This window comes from Rhinopithecus roxellana, chromosome 1 (assembly GCF_007565055.1).
Source record: "Rhinopithecus roxellana isolate Shanxi Qingling chromosome 1, ASM756505v1, whole genome shotgun sequence".
Classification (NCBI taxonomy): domain Eukaryota; kingdom Metazoa; phylum Chordata; class Mammalia; order Primates; family Cercopithecidae; genus Rhinopithecus; species Rhinopithecus roxellana.
This window is the reverse complement of record NC_044549.1, coordinates 21,415,433-21,428,927: the sequence shown is the minus strand read 5'-3', so window position 1 is coordinate 21,428,927 and position 13,495 is coordinate 21,415,433. Positions and strand designations below refer to the sequence as shown.

At 37.1% G+C, this 13,495-nt stretch overlaps 1 protein-coding gene across 21 annotated transcripts in view; it reads left to right on the top strand.

Annotated features, from left to right (window-relative positions):
* The window catches only part of ABI3BP (ABI family member 3 binding protein), a 260,542-nt gene that overhangs the window by 182,362 nt on the left and 64,685 nt on the right, over positions 1–13,495 (top strand). For 16 of the 21 annotated variants that reach the window (XM_030940138.1, XM_030940197.1, XM_030940160.1 and 13 more), the window contains 10 exons: positions 1,669–1,752; positions 3,088–3,144; positions 3,927–4,010; positions 5,461–5,520; positions 6,295–6,378; positions 7,983–8,039; positions 9,079–9,138; positions 9,792–9,872; positions 10,568–10,627; positions 12,828–12,902. The exons of 4 other annotated variants lie outside the window; for them this stretch is intronic. In XM_030940138.1, coding sequence (XP_030795998.1) covers positions 1,669–1,752; positions 3,088–3,144; positions 3,927–4,010; positions 5,461–5,520; positions 6,295–6,378; positions 7,983–8,039; positions 9,079–9,138; positions 9,792–9,872; positions 10,568–10,627; positions 12,828–12,902 — 702 coding nt within the window. The remainder of the gene's footprint in view (positions 1–1,668; positions 1,753–3,087; positions 3,145–3,926; positions 4,011–5,460; positions 5,521–6,294; positions 6,379–7,982; positions 8,040–9,078; positions 9,139–9,791; positions 9,873–10,567; positions 10,628–12,827; positions 12,903–13,495) is intronic. One more of the 21 variants, XM_030940157.1, reaches the window with a different exon arrangement.

Genomic DNA, 13,495 nt, shown 5'->3' with positions numbered 1-13,495 from the left:
TTTGATAAACATATAGTACATGTTCTCTTTATTCAGCATCCACTAAAGTGCAAATTGGTTTTTCACGAGCTTCTTGAGAATTATTAGAAACATATTTAAATAAATGCCTTAAAACCTCCTAAAGTCTTCCATATTATATTCAGGTAAACACCATAACTAGAGGAATTGTTTGCCTCATGTAGTGCTAAAGAGAGACCGAAGATGGTGACCATCTCATGAGATGGTGTACTTGGTGTATAGTTTGGCCAAGTCTAGACAAAAAAAAAAAAAAAAAAAAAAAAAATTCCATTTGTAAAAGGGCTGCCATTACAAAGCAGTAGAGATTAGGGGGCTTAAATAACAAAAGTCTATTTCTCACAACTCTGGAGGTTGTAAGTCCAAAATCAATGTGTCTACAAGCATGGTTTCTCTTGAGGCCTCTCTCCTTGTCTTGCAGATGGCTGCCTTCTCACTGTATCCTCACAGCCTTTTCTCTGTGTGTGCAGCTCATGTCTCTTTTTCGTATGCGTCCATCAGTCGTGTTGAAGTAGAATCCGCCCTTATGACCTCATTTAACCTGAATCATCCCTTTGAAGGCCTCACTATGAGGATTAGGGCTTTAACATTATGAATTTGGTGTGTTGGGGTTGGGGGGTAGAAATATAATTCAGTCCTAATGCCCTTCCCAAAAATATTTAATTATCCCAGAGGCAGTGTTACACAAGCAAGATACATTTTGATGTGAATACTATAGCTCCCACACATTTTTTACAATCTCTTTTGTTTATTACTTCAGTTCCTGTTACAGATCTCGAACCTATTACTTTTAGAACTGAGACCCCTGCAACAACCTTAGGCAACAACCCTGCCATTACCTGGCTGTTTGCCAAGTGCTTTTGCTGCTTGTTGTAGTCCATTCAGTCTTCATCCCTGTAACATAGCATGTCTTCCTCTATGAAACAGCAAGCATCACTGCCTGTGACCATTCAACTATTTCTATCATCTGAAGAATACTGAAGCCTCCTAAAAACAAGTTTCATGTTTTTATGAGAGCCACGCATGAGCTTAACTCAAAATATTTACCTGCCATGTGGCACATTTGAAATTATCATCTCATCTCATGCTTCATTTAACATAGTTCTATATTAACATTGAGTTTAAAACAAATTGGGATCTATTTCTTATCTAAGCTGATTGGCAATAATGCCTACTCTTTCCTTTGCACATCTGAGTTTCTAGATTTAAAAACAAAATGCCCAGTATGTTTCTTTCCTTATTGGTGCTTTAAGTAATGATATGTTTTATTACTAGTTTGATAATTAGGGAATTACTGAAGTCTGAAATCTTAAATTATAAACCTATTCCTTAATGTGACCCTAACTTCCTATCCCTTCTCATTGAGTACTCTGCCCCAATCATTTTTTTTCCCAGTAAGCAAGTTCTGTAAGTTTCTCAATACAAGTGCTAATCTTCGCTCCTTGGGTTAGCAACTTGACTGTATACATGAATTTGCCTGAAAAGTACGATCAATGATAAAGTGACACATTGTTATAAAAGGAATGAAAAAGTAAAACTGAAAACAACTAAAGTTCCTGGAACTTTAGGAGATCTGACAAGTTTTGGAAAAACCTTTCCTCAGTATCCAGAATCTTAAGACCTAGAGTAACACAAGGCTTTTTCTTCCTTCAGCTACCAAAACATCAAAAGGAACACGCCCTCCACGTCCCAGACCTAAAACTACACCGAGCCCTCAGGCACCTGAGACCAAACCCGGTAAATCTGTGATTCCTTGGTTTAAGGGTGATCCCTGGCAGCCTGTGGCAGTGGGGACTGAAGCAGTGCCAATGCTGAGCAGCCACAGGTCTTATTCTCCCTAAGCACAAGGGCATGAGGCATCATCAGTACCATCTCTGCTCAGTTTTCAAGGAGAATAATGTGTGGCTGAGACCCAACTGGTGCCAGCATATCTTATTATTTCTATGTGAGACTTTTCTTTGAAACCACATAGTTAGTGTATTTCTTACTGTCAAATCCCATTCACGTCTTAAAAGTAGAACTTCTTTAGCAGGGCCAACATATTCAGTTCATGTAAATGTAATTGTAAGTGCCTTGCATATTCCCATTCCCACATTGGCAACCATGGGTGATATGTCAGCTGTAGGAGAGTTATTTTACTGGACTGGAGTTGAAGATATATTTGCCTGCCACAAACAGAAAGTGATGATCTTTATGTTTTAGCTCAAAAGAAAAGATCGAGGTGGGCTGGACTTGGACCTTGGGCCCACTGAGGATTTGGATGAATGGAGGGAAGAATGAACTAGAGCAGAAGGACCACATGTGTTGAGTCAACTAGAAAGACAGTCTATAGATGGATTCCTTCTAGATGGTCATATATGACTGTTGATGATGGTGCATTTGGAAGGGTACATCAAGCCAGATGAAGAAGGATTTTGAGGGCCTGATTCAGAAGCTTTAGATTTGATACAGAGACATCAAAAGCCTTTGATTTCCCCTTATTCTGGGCTGACAGCAGACAGATGCTCTACCAATTATTGCAGGTTGAGTGACCACCCTGTTCTCTTAGTAAGTGTCATGGCTTGGACAGAGATCTCGAACTCTGTCTATAGATGCGTTCCTGGCAAGATGAACATAGTCCACTTCAATGATTAATTTTTTATATCGGTTTCAAACATACGAACTGTCTCTTGTATCCATGTTTACTTATATGTAATAAGAGCTCATGTTCAGAAGTATAGAGTAATTGTATCTTTTAAGATAATTTCTAAGTATATGTGAGATAAATACATTAAAATGTTTTCCAGTGCAGTTTTCGTATCAGAATTCATTAGTTAAAAACCTAATAGAATTTCATGTTGACTTCTTTAAGCTACTCAAGATAGTTCAAAAGCTAAGCCTGGGACTCACTATGCCTATAGTTTGGCCACATCATCAATGAACAAACACACATTCTTCCCCTCAGTTAAGAAGTTAATTTTTTTCTTTGTTTCTCTGGAAGAATTGACATACTAGTAAAATTTGTTTGCATGTGAGTATTCTGACTTCTCATATGTTTAAAAATCTCTTTGATTTACATGTTGTTTTGGTCAGTTCCTGCTACAGTCCTAGAACCTGTCACTCTTAGACCTGAGGCCTCAACAACATTAGGTAATGTTGATACACAGTGTTTTCGACAAGCTTCTTTTGCTTATTGTCAAACCTAGAGTTTCAATTTGTTTCATGTGACAGCAGTGTCATTCTTGATGGCCATTCAACTCTTCTTAAAATTATGAAGACTCTTAACTGTTGCTTTTAAGAGAAGCAGTTATGCATGAATCTACTTGAAGACATTTGCCATATGGCCTGCTTGAATTGTCATGTTATTCTGTGTTTTGTTTAAACAGTGTTTGTGATAAAGCTGTGTTTCAAACATATTATTGGGTTTCTAATTCCTACCTGGACAGATAAAGCTATTAACTCTTATAAAGCCAAGAGGACCCATTGTGCACCTAAATTTCTACCCTTTTTTCTATTTGCATAGAAATTTATTGTTTTGTCTCTAGTAAGGTCACAATATATTCAGATTTTAATAGCTCTATAGAATATGTGCCAAAAATTGAAAGACTAAGTTGCCAATCTCAGATTTAGAGAAACTGTCCTTCATTATCTGTTAAAATTTGGCAATAGTACTTAACTTTTTTGGTACCCAGTAAAGCTACCCTATGAGATTTTCATTAAAATTTCTAATCTTTATTTCTCAAATTAAAAAGTGATTTTTGTCTTAAGGAACTTTCTATGATAAAAGATCTATAAGGAGGAATGTATGTGACAAAAATCTCAAACTAAAAGGCAAACACCTATCAAGCAGCAGAAAGTCATGTTTTTTTACCTCGCACAGCTTCTAGAATCATAGTGTAGTTATGTAGTAACCCAGGAACTTCTTCCTTCAGCTTCCAAAACATCACAACGGACACGTCGTCCACGTCTCAGAACAAAAACCACACCACATCCTGAAGTACCTGAATCCAAACCAGGTAAACCATGTGTTCCTGGTTTAAAGAGTCCCTGCAGCCTAAGCCAGCATGGTCTTAAGAGTAATACCAGTGGTTGGGAGTAACCAATAGGCCCCTGTGAGAGGGAAGCTACAACTCATGGCCAGCAGCAGATCCCACTGTGAAACTGTAAGAGAAACACTGTTAGGAGATCTGTGAAGCAACTGAATGCCTCATGCTTCCTTTGTGCAGTCTTCTCTGGCACTGTGCATTTTATTAACTTCCATTTATCTCTTAAAAATAAAACTTTAGAAAAATTAGACATATTCAGTTCAAGTCAACAAACATTAAGTGCCTTAGATATCCTCCCAATCACATTAGTACATTTGGGGTATACATCAGGTGTCAGAGATGCATTTTGATCCTCAAACCTGTGAGACAGTTGAGAACAGAAGCCTTTCCTTTGTAAATAAAGTAAAAGATGGTATGGGGCAGTATCTGTGCAAATATGAGACTGGTTTTGGAGTGCTATCAACAAGACGTGCTTGGTGTGTAAATATTTGGAGTAGGGAAATATAGATTAAGAAGAAATGGAGCCTTGAAATCACCAAGACACAGGGATGAGGAGAAGGGTGGGAAGAATAAAACCAGAAGGAAGAGACACAAGTAGAGACCAACCAGAGGAGACAGTCTAACTGGACAATTGATAAAAAGATGTCTTACTTTGCTGGTCCCAGTGGTTCACACCTGTAACCCTAGCACTTTGGGAGGCCGAGGTGGGTGGATCATGAGGTCAGGAGTTCAAGACCAGCCTGGCCAAGATGGTGAAACCCCGTCTCTACTAAAAATACAACAATTAGCTGGGCATGGTGGTGGGTGCCTGTAATCCTAGCTACTCAGGAGGCTGAGGCAGAGAACTGCTTGAACCCCAGGAGTTGGAGGTTGCAGTGAGCCGAGATCACATCACTGCACTCCAGCCTGGGTGACAGCAAAACTCCATCTCAAAAAAAAAAAAAAAAAGTCTTACTCCAAGATGACAGGCAAATCCCTTCTGAATCTCACTAGGACCATGGATATCCATGGCGGAGATGCCTAGGTCCCTGATGGAGCAGTTGAGGTTTGATCTGGTAGACATCAGCAAGCTGTTCTTTCCACATGAAGGCATGTTCTTTCTTTGCTCAGAATGGAGGTATATCCTACTCAATTCATCATGCTAAGACCTCTGTCTCTTTCCAAAGATGAATTCCTAGCAATACCTATGTAGTCCATTTTGGATTATTAATTAGATAACCAGAATGAGGAATAAGGAAATAGGTGCCTGATTTAGGTATAGTCAAATTTTTGGAAATCAACTGCCTACTTTTTTAGTTTTGAAGGTTGCCATGTAATTCTATAAGCTGTATTATACTAGTAAGACTCATTTTTGAAGAAAAGTTTTGAGTTTACATTCATTTAAAATAATCATTTGGTTAATTTTAATGTTTTTGGTCAGTTCCTACTGCAGAGCTCAAACCTGTTACACTCAGAACTGAGACTTGGGTGACAACACAAGGTAACAGCACGTTACAGTCCTCATTAAGTGTTCTTCCTTCTCATCGTCAAACCCATTCCATCATCATAGCCGCAGATTCTTATGCCTTTTAAGACTACATCGTCATTCTCTGTTGTCATTCCATCATATTCTTCATCCTAAAGGTATTGAAAATACTGACTCCTAAATCACCCTTTGTTTTTAAAAGAGCCATGCATGAACCTAACTCAGGCTATCTTTTGGGTATGTAACCATCTGAAATTATTTTGTCATCCAGTGTGTTTTTTTAACCAATTTTTTTGTTAAAGGTGACTTTAAAATGCAGTTTTCTTGATTCTAACGTTATTGTGGTACCAAAGAGTTTCTTTATAAATCTAAAGTTCTACTTACTCACTTATTTTTGCTATGTGATATTCTCTGATTGACATTTCTGTTAATTATGTGGTCTTATTTTAGTCATTGTGAAAGAACTTACAACTGACTACCAGCACTGTGATATTTTAGCAGTGACTCTTAACCTTTTTATTTGATGAGTCCTGTTGACTACTGTTCACTTCTTAAATTAGCCATTTCATTTTAGAATATGACACTTTCTCCCAAAAAACTTTCTTCAATTGTAAAAGGATACATACTATTATAATAATAGTAAATGTTTCTAATTAAAAAGTTAAAAAGACTTATTTCCTGAAATATAAGAAAATCTAGTAAGTTTTAAGAGATCTCAAACCATATGTCATGCTACTCATAGCTTCTGAACTACGGACTCTGTAGTAACTGAAAGTTTTCTTTCTTCAGCTCCTAAAACATCACAACGAACTCGTCGTCCACGTCCCAAAACTAAAACCACACCAAGTCCTGAGGTTCCTCAGACCAAACCGGGTAAATTCGGGTTTCTGGTTAAAGTAGCTCATCCTAGCAGTTCTCGGGAATTTATAACTGATGCCAATGATGGGAGTGATGGCCCATGTGAGCACCATGTGGGTGAAGGCACAAAATGATCTGCTGCTGCTCCCCCTGTTGAGTTAGCAAAGGAGAACACAATTGGGATAGATCCGTGTGGCAGGTGAATTCCTTGCACTTTCTGCATACAGGTTTGTCTCTTACTATGTATCTTATTTACTATTTTTTTTTTTTTTTTTTTGAGACGGAGTCTTACTCTGTTGCCCAGGCTGGAGTGCAGTGGCACAATCTCAGCTCACTGCAATCTCCGTCTCCCAGTTCAAGTGATTCTCCTGCCTCAGCCTCCTGAGTAGCTGGGATTACAGGTGTGCGCCACCACACCCAGCTAATTTTTGTATTTTTAGTAGAAACAGGTTTCACCACGTTGGTCAGACTGGTCTCAAACTCCTGACCTTGTGTTCTGCTTGCCTTGGCCTCCCAAAGTGCTGGGATTACAGGCGTAAGCCACCACACCCGGCCTCTTATTTACTACTTTTTATTTCATTCAATTGTCCTCATAAAGACAAAATGCCTTAAATAGAACTTGCATTTTTATTTCTAGAAAAATATTTAAGTGCCTTCTGTCTTCCCACAGCCACATCAACAACTGTGAGGCTATCACAGGAGGAGGAAGCTTGTTTTTCACATCTTACTCTGTAGTATAGTCAAGGTCAAAACCTGTCCCAAAGACTGAAGCAAGAGAGTGTATCCGGGCAAATTGAACTTGTTTTGAGGGATGCCATACGCATCTATAAACTTAGAAAAAGAAAATGTTATGAAGAATAAGAATAAATAATTGGAAAGAAGTTGGGTCTTAAAATCTTAGAGATGAAGAGAGTCAGAAAGACAGGGGAGGGGTAGAGGCAAGTCAGAGGGCACAGGCTTCCAGAAACACACAGGATTCTGCTTCTAAGTAGTGATGACAGCTGCATTTGGAAGGGTTTATAAGAGCAGCTGAAGGAAGTCCTTGAAGATATGACTCGAAAGTCTGCATCTGACCCAAGAAGCATCATCCATCTAGGGTCCCGCATTTGTATGAGAGTAGAGAGCTACTCTGCGTGTTTGTCCCTTATCCTGATTTGTTGAGTGCCGTTACTGCAAATGAAATCTCCCTAAGATTCACTTTGCTTTATTCTTTGCTATGTCTTCTCTCAAACAGGTTGACTATATTCTTGCTCATTTAGACACACTATTAAAGCTTCCACAAACATGCCAACAGTTACTAGGATAGTTAGATAAGTATGTATTTGGCCAAATGTCTGAATAAGCTTCTAAGGCAGTCTTCTAGTTGGCATTAAGTACTCAGACACCTAGGAGAATATCACGTGGGCTTTACTGAGATGTGTGCCAAATTGTGTAGGCTGTGACTAAGTGCCTCTTAAAAAATTGTTTATCTGGCTATAAGATGGCCAAGTCTTCAAATAACAAGTATCAACTTTCAGAAAATGTCTTAAAATTGCTATATACTGATTGAAGCAGTATTATACTGGAAAGATATAATTTACTGGCTTTTCACAAGTGTTTATTTCATTGCTTTTAATTAGTTCCTGTTACAGATCTTGAACCTGGTACTCTCAGAACTGAAGCTCCAAAAACCATGGGTAATGAGAATGTGTGTCCTTCAAATACTGCTCTTCCTGCTTATTGTCATACCACTGTAGTCAGTTTCTTCTATGTTGTAAGACCATTCTGTCATTCTTTGTCATCATTCCATTATAGTCTTTATCTTGAAATTATGCTAGACTCTATGTCAAATTATCAGTTGAATTTGAGAGAATCATGCATGAACTAATATCAGGACATCAAACTGCTTTTAACTGTTCAACGTTATGTCATGCGATCATGTGCATTTGTTTAGACAGCATTGACCATTTTAAGCTGCATTTCAAACACGAATCTCCAGCTATCCCTTATTTATGCTGCTTATTCCTCATCAATTGTAGGGAAGCACAGTGTTTCTTTGCTCGTATTATTTTTTATTATGTTAGGATCTGTGTAACATTGATTTTTTTGTTTCAAGAATGATGTTTATAGTAAATTCTCAAATTGTAAAATGTACCTAAGTCTTGAAAGTTTTAATGATAGGCTTCCATAATAGGATAGACTGACTCTTTATTCATCTCTATTAAGGTTTAACAATTTCTTAACTTTTACTGAATCAAGGAATACTTTGAGGTTTTGATGAACACAGTTTATTAATTACATGGTATTCTTTATGCTTTCATACATATGAACTCTTTATTGTACCCATAGTTATTTAAACAGTAGATAATAAGACATTTATCCCAACTTCTATAGAAGTGCAAGTAGACTGATAAATGCCTTTTTCAGTACAGTTAGAAAAGCATATATTATGCAAATGTGTAAAAAGCTTGTCCAACAATCTTCCACCAATGTGTAGCAAGAATCAGATAATCAAACATCTAGGAGAATGTCTCGTTGACCACATAGCGATATTAGGCTGAGTACAATGCTACCTTGCAAGTCTATCTTACCAGACTAATGAGTGCCTGACCATGGTTTGGCCAAATCTGCAAAAAACAAGTCTTACTTTTCTCTTAGTTCTGAAGCTTAAAAAATGACGTGTGAAATTAATATTCAAGTTAAATCTCTTTGCTTTATTTTATTATTTTTGTCTAGTTGTTACTACAGTCCTGGAACCTGACACTTTTAGAACCAAGGTTCCAGAAACAACATTAGGTAATGATATTCTGTGTTCCTGAATAATTTTTCCCTGCTTATTTTCAAATCCATTCCATCATTATCATAATCACATTGTCATCAGCTTTGTAGGACTATCTTGTCATCCTCTGCTGTCCGTCAACTTTATATTGTCCTTCAACTTTATATTGGAGTATTAGTGATCCTTAGAAGTTACCTATTATTTTCAAAAGCTATGCACAGACCTAGTTCAGAGTCTACCATGTAATCTTATTTGAATTTGTGTCATCTGCTTTTGTCTAAACAGCATTCGTGTCTAAAGCTAAATTTCAAACACAGTTGCTGGTGGCTATATCTTATCTAAACTGACTAAACTCTAACAGTTCTTATGGTATCATGGATTCTTTGGCATACTCAAAAGATTTAGTGTGAGCCTAAGACTCTATCATCCAGAGTTTGGCTCTAGTGTTTTTGAAGTTAAAGATGTATGAGTCTCTTCACTTTTCAACTTGATTTTACACATAAGTTTCCTGTCTCAAGAATCTTTCAGTGATTAAAAAAATTAACAAAATAGAAAAAAATCTTAAAAGACATATGACTTAAATCTCAAGGAAATATGACATACCTTTAAAAACCTAAAGTTTGTCTCCAAAGCCACCTGCACTAGAGTAATCCAAAGTTTCTTCCTTCAGCTCCTAAAACACAACGGACACGTCGTCCCCGTCCCAGACCCAAAACTACATCAAGTCCTGAAGTACCTCAGAACAAATCGGGTAACTGTATGAATCCTTGGTTTAAGGAGCCAAGGAACCTGAACCCTGGTGGGCTGTCCCAATGAAGTCCTAACGAAATGCCTATGACAGGAAGTAACAGTCATCATGTTTTCTAAGAATCAAATTATTTGACATGGGTAGCAGCTGCTTCTCGTACAGAGGCATCCAGGAGAATATGGCTTGGGGACACTTGTGTGCCTGATCTCCTAAATGACTTGGTTTGGATGACGTTCTTCATCCCTCTTTAAAGATGTGTTTACAGCGAGATTAGCATACTCATGGGTATTTATTGCTATATCTGCATTGAAACATGTGATCCATTTGTTATAGACATGGTTACATGAACAGGCATTTTTTTAACTTCCAAGAAAAGCAACAAGTTACTTTCATATATATTTCTCTATATATTTTCATATCTGTTGCCTAAACAAATTTCCAGAGCAAACATCCATACTACTTAGAAAACCAAATACCTAGGAGAACCTCATGTGGATAATATCAATATATGTAGCAGAGTTCAAAGATGGTAACTACCTTCTGTGATGAATTGTTCTAGCTAGTGTGGCCAAATCTTCCAAAAGCAACTATATGCTTCCTATCAATTCCAAAGTTTTAAAAGAAATTGTGTATAATTTGAAACTCATGTGTGAAAATAAAAATTGAGGGTTTTTTTTTTAATGTTGCTTTTTGGTTAGTTTCTGTTACAGGCTTTGAACCTGTTGTTCATAGTACTGATGCTCCAGGAACAACATTTGGTAATGATTTTTGTGACTTGCATTAAATGCTTTTTATTGCTGTTTAAAAACCCACTTGAGCACCATCATGGCCAGAGTTACTTCTGCTTCCTAAGACACTGTTATTACATTCTACACTTCATTTTAAAATAGTCAGCAGTCCTAATTCAAGTGTTACCTGTTTTTCGCAGATGTCCCTGGACCGAGGGAAGGACAGCTGTCCATCGTGAAACTCTCTTTAAAATTGCACCATATGATTCAGTGTTAAATCTGAGACCCAAATTGGTATTTAGTATTTATAGACCTAAATACCCTTCCATTTGGTATTTAGATCTATAAAGCAACAGTTAAGTACCATGAACTCCCTTTGAGTAACTTAGTTTCTATAAAACCTGTGTCTTAGTCTCATTATTTTCTTCCTATTTTAAGGAATAAGGTGTCCCTATTACATTAAAATAGCTTTTCCCTGAAAGTTCCAGGCTCCTCAATCACTGATGAGCTTGACCACTCTTCTTCACCACAGTTTAGCAATGGCTCTTAATCTTTGCTAAGTAGGAATCCCTCTGAATATCTACACATGTTCAATATTTATTCCTTTAATCATTTCATATGTGATATTTGAACTTCATACTAAGGGTCTCAAAGGGAACCCTTAATGATCAGAAACAAAGTAGTAATTTTTTTTAATTTAGGAAGTAAACTCAAGAAATTCTAACCTGTTTTAGAAAACACAGGTCTACATACAATGCTTTCAATGCTTTCTAGTCCTACAAACACTATAGCAACCCAACATCATCATCTTTTAGTTTCAAAAACAGAAAGGAGGATGAATAGGGGTTATTCCATCCCTCAGACCTTAAACTCCCTAAAGCCTCTCAGTTGAAATAACAAAAATCTATGGTTTAGGTTTTAGAAGGTTTAAGGAGTCCCTCTAGCCCATTGCACTTGAATCACAAGTATCAAAATAAGCTTGAATATCTTACCATTTCTGTGCCTTCTGAGAGAAAAGGCACTTATAGTGGTCGACAGCTTGACAATTACGGGGCTCATTAGTAGATTCATAGCTGAGGGAGATCTATCCAGTGGCTAAATTCATCGTGTGCCCTGCATAAGGACTGTATCTAACAAAGGATGGATCTTACACAGTTCTTATTCCATTTCATTCATCTCTTTGTCAATGGTGCTGCTACTTTTGCTTAAGAAAACAATCACTTCCTCATTCTTTGTGTACCCAGCACCATATTAACAATTGAATGGGGTGGAATAAGGAGCAGAGGTAGAAACCGAAAGAAAGGGCAGATTTTACCTCTTACAGTACAAAGTAACTGTGAAGAAACCCTAAGGTGTTTTTAGATACAGTTTTCTAGATATAGAGCAATTTCCTCCTATGAGAACTGCTTGAGTAGTAAAAACAGAAAATATTTATGGGAGTCAAGGAACGATGTGGGCTGATGATAGAGAGTAGTTGGGCTTTGAAATAATTATAGGATTTGGATTATAGGGTGGAAGGGTGGGAACAGCACAAATAAAACAAGTGTCAATACTTGTTAAGGGTGGCTAAGGGGATGGTGAAACTAAAATGTAGAACAAAGCGCTCCTAGATGATATTCAACATTTTGTTAATGTTACTATCATGAAATCAGTTATAGGCAGCTCTTAGCTCTTGTGGTAACTGAGATTCAGATACAATAGTCCATGAGAACTTAATTTTCCAAATAGGCTCCTGCTTTTTCAGAGGGACATTTTGAATCAGGAGTCAGCAATTTTTTTTTCTGTGAAAAGTTAAACAATAACTATTTTAGAATTTGTGGGCCATTCAGTTTCTGTTACAGCTACTCAATTCTGCTGTTTTAGCTGGAAGGCAACCAAAGCTGATACATGAATATGCCCTGAACAATTTTAGTTCATTATATGGCTGTCTTCCAATAAAACTTCATTTGAACTTCATACCATTTTCACATGTCATGAAATATCACTTTTCGTTTTTTCCCATCACTTAAAAAAAAATGTGAGAACCATTATTGGCCCACAAGCCAGGCAGAGGGCTAGACTTGGAAGGGCTATAGTTTGCTGACATCTGCTTTAAACAGGGCACATTCTGTATGGCTCTCCGTAACCTCATGATTTTCACGGTGTGTGTGTTTTAAGTTCACTGCTGCCTCTGTCTAAAACCTATGAAATAAATAAAATTACTTTTACAATTGAGACCCTCTTCTTTCAGCTCCCACTGACCTGCAAACTCTCATTTTGAAACCAGTGACATCACCAAGCCTAGAAATTACAGAAAGTCAACCTGGTAAATAGATTGTTTTATCTGTCTGGGTATACTGTGTGCTTTAAGAGGCACACTGTAATTCTCTAAGTTATATTTCCAAAGATAAAAAATGAAAAAGGAATGCACATTAATTGTAAATATTGCACAATGTTCTTTTTTGTAATTGCATATTGTTAAATTAGTAATACATTAATATTACTACTTGAATGTATAAAAATACTTTTCATTGCATTTGTATCATTCTAGAAAATAATCACATATCTGATTAAGTGGTTGACAAACCACTTAGAAGAACTAATTTTATTATTTATCCTTATTTTTTCAACAGTTACAAGTTCGTGGCTCTGTTTAATAGTAAATTAAATTTGTGCTAAAAGAACACTAGTTCAAATGTGACCATCAAGGAAGGAGAAATTTCTCACTTCAGTAAAAATAATAAAATTTCCTCATAAACAATGTGAACCCTTTAAAACATACTGCCCTTCAAGCTTGTAAATAGGCCAGGCATAGTGACTCACACCTGTAATCCCAACACTTTGGTAGGCCAAGGCTGGTGGGTTGCTTGAGCTCAGAATTTTATGACAAGCCTTGGCAAAACCCCAACTCTACAAAAA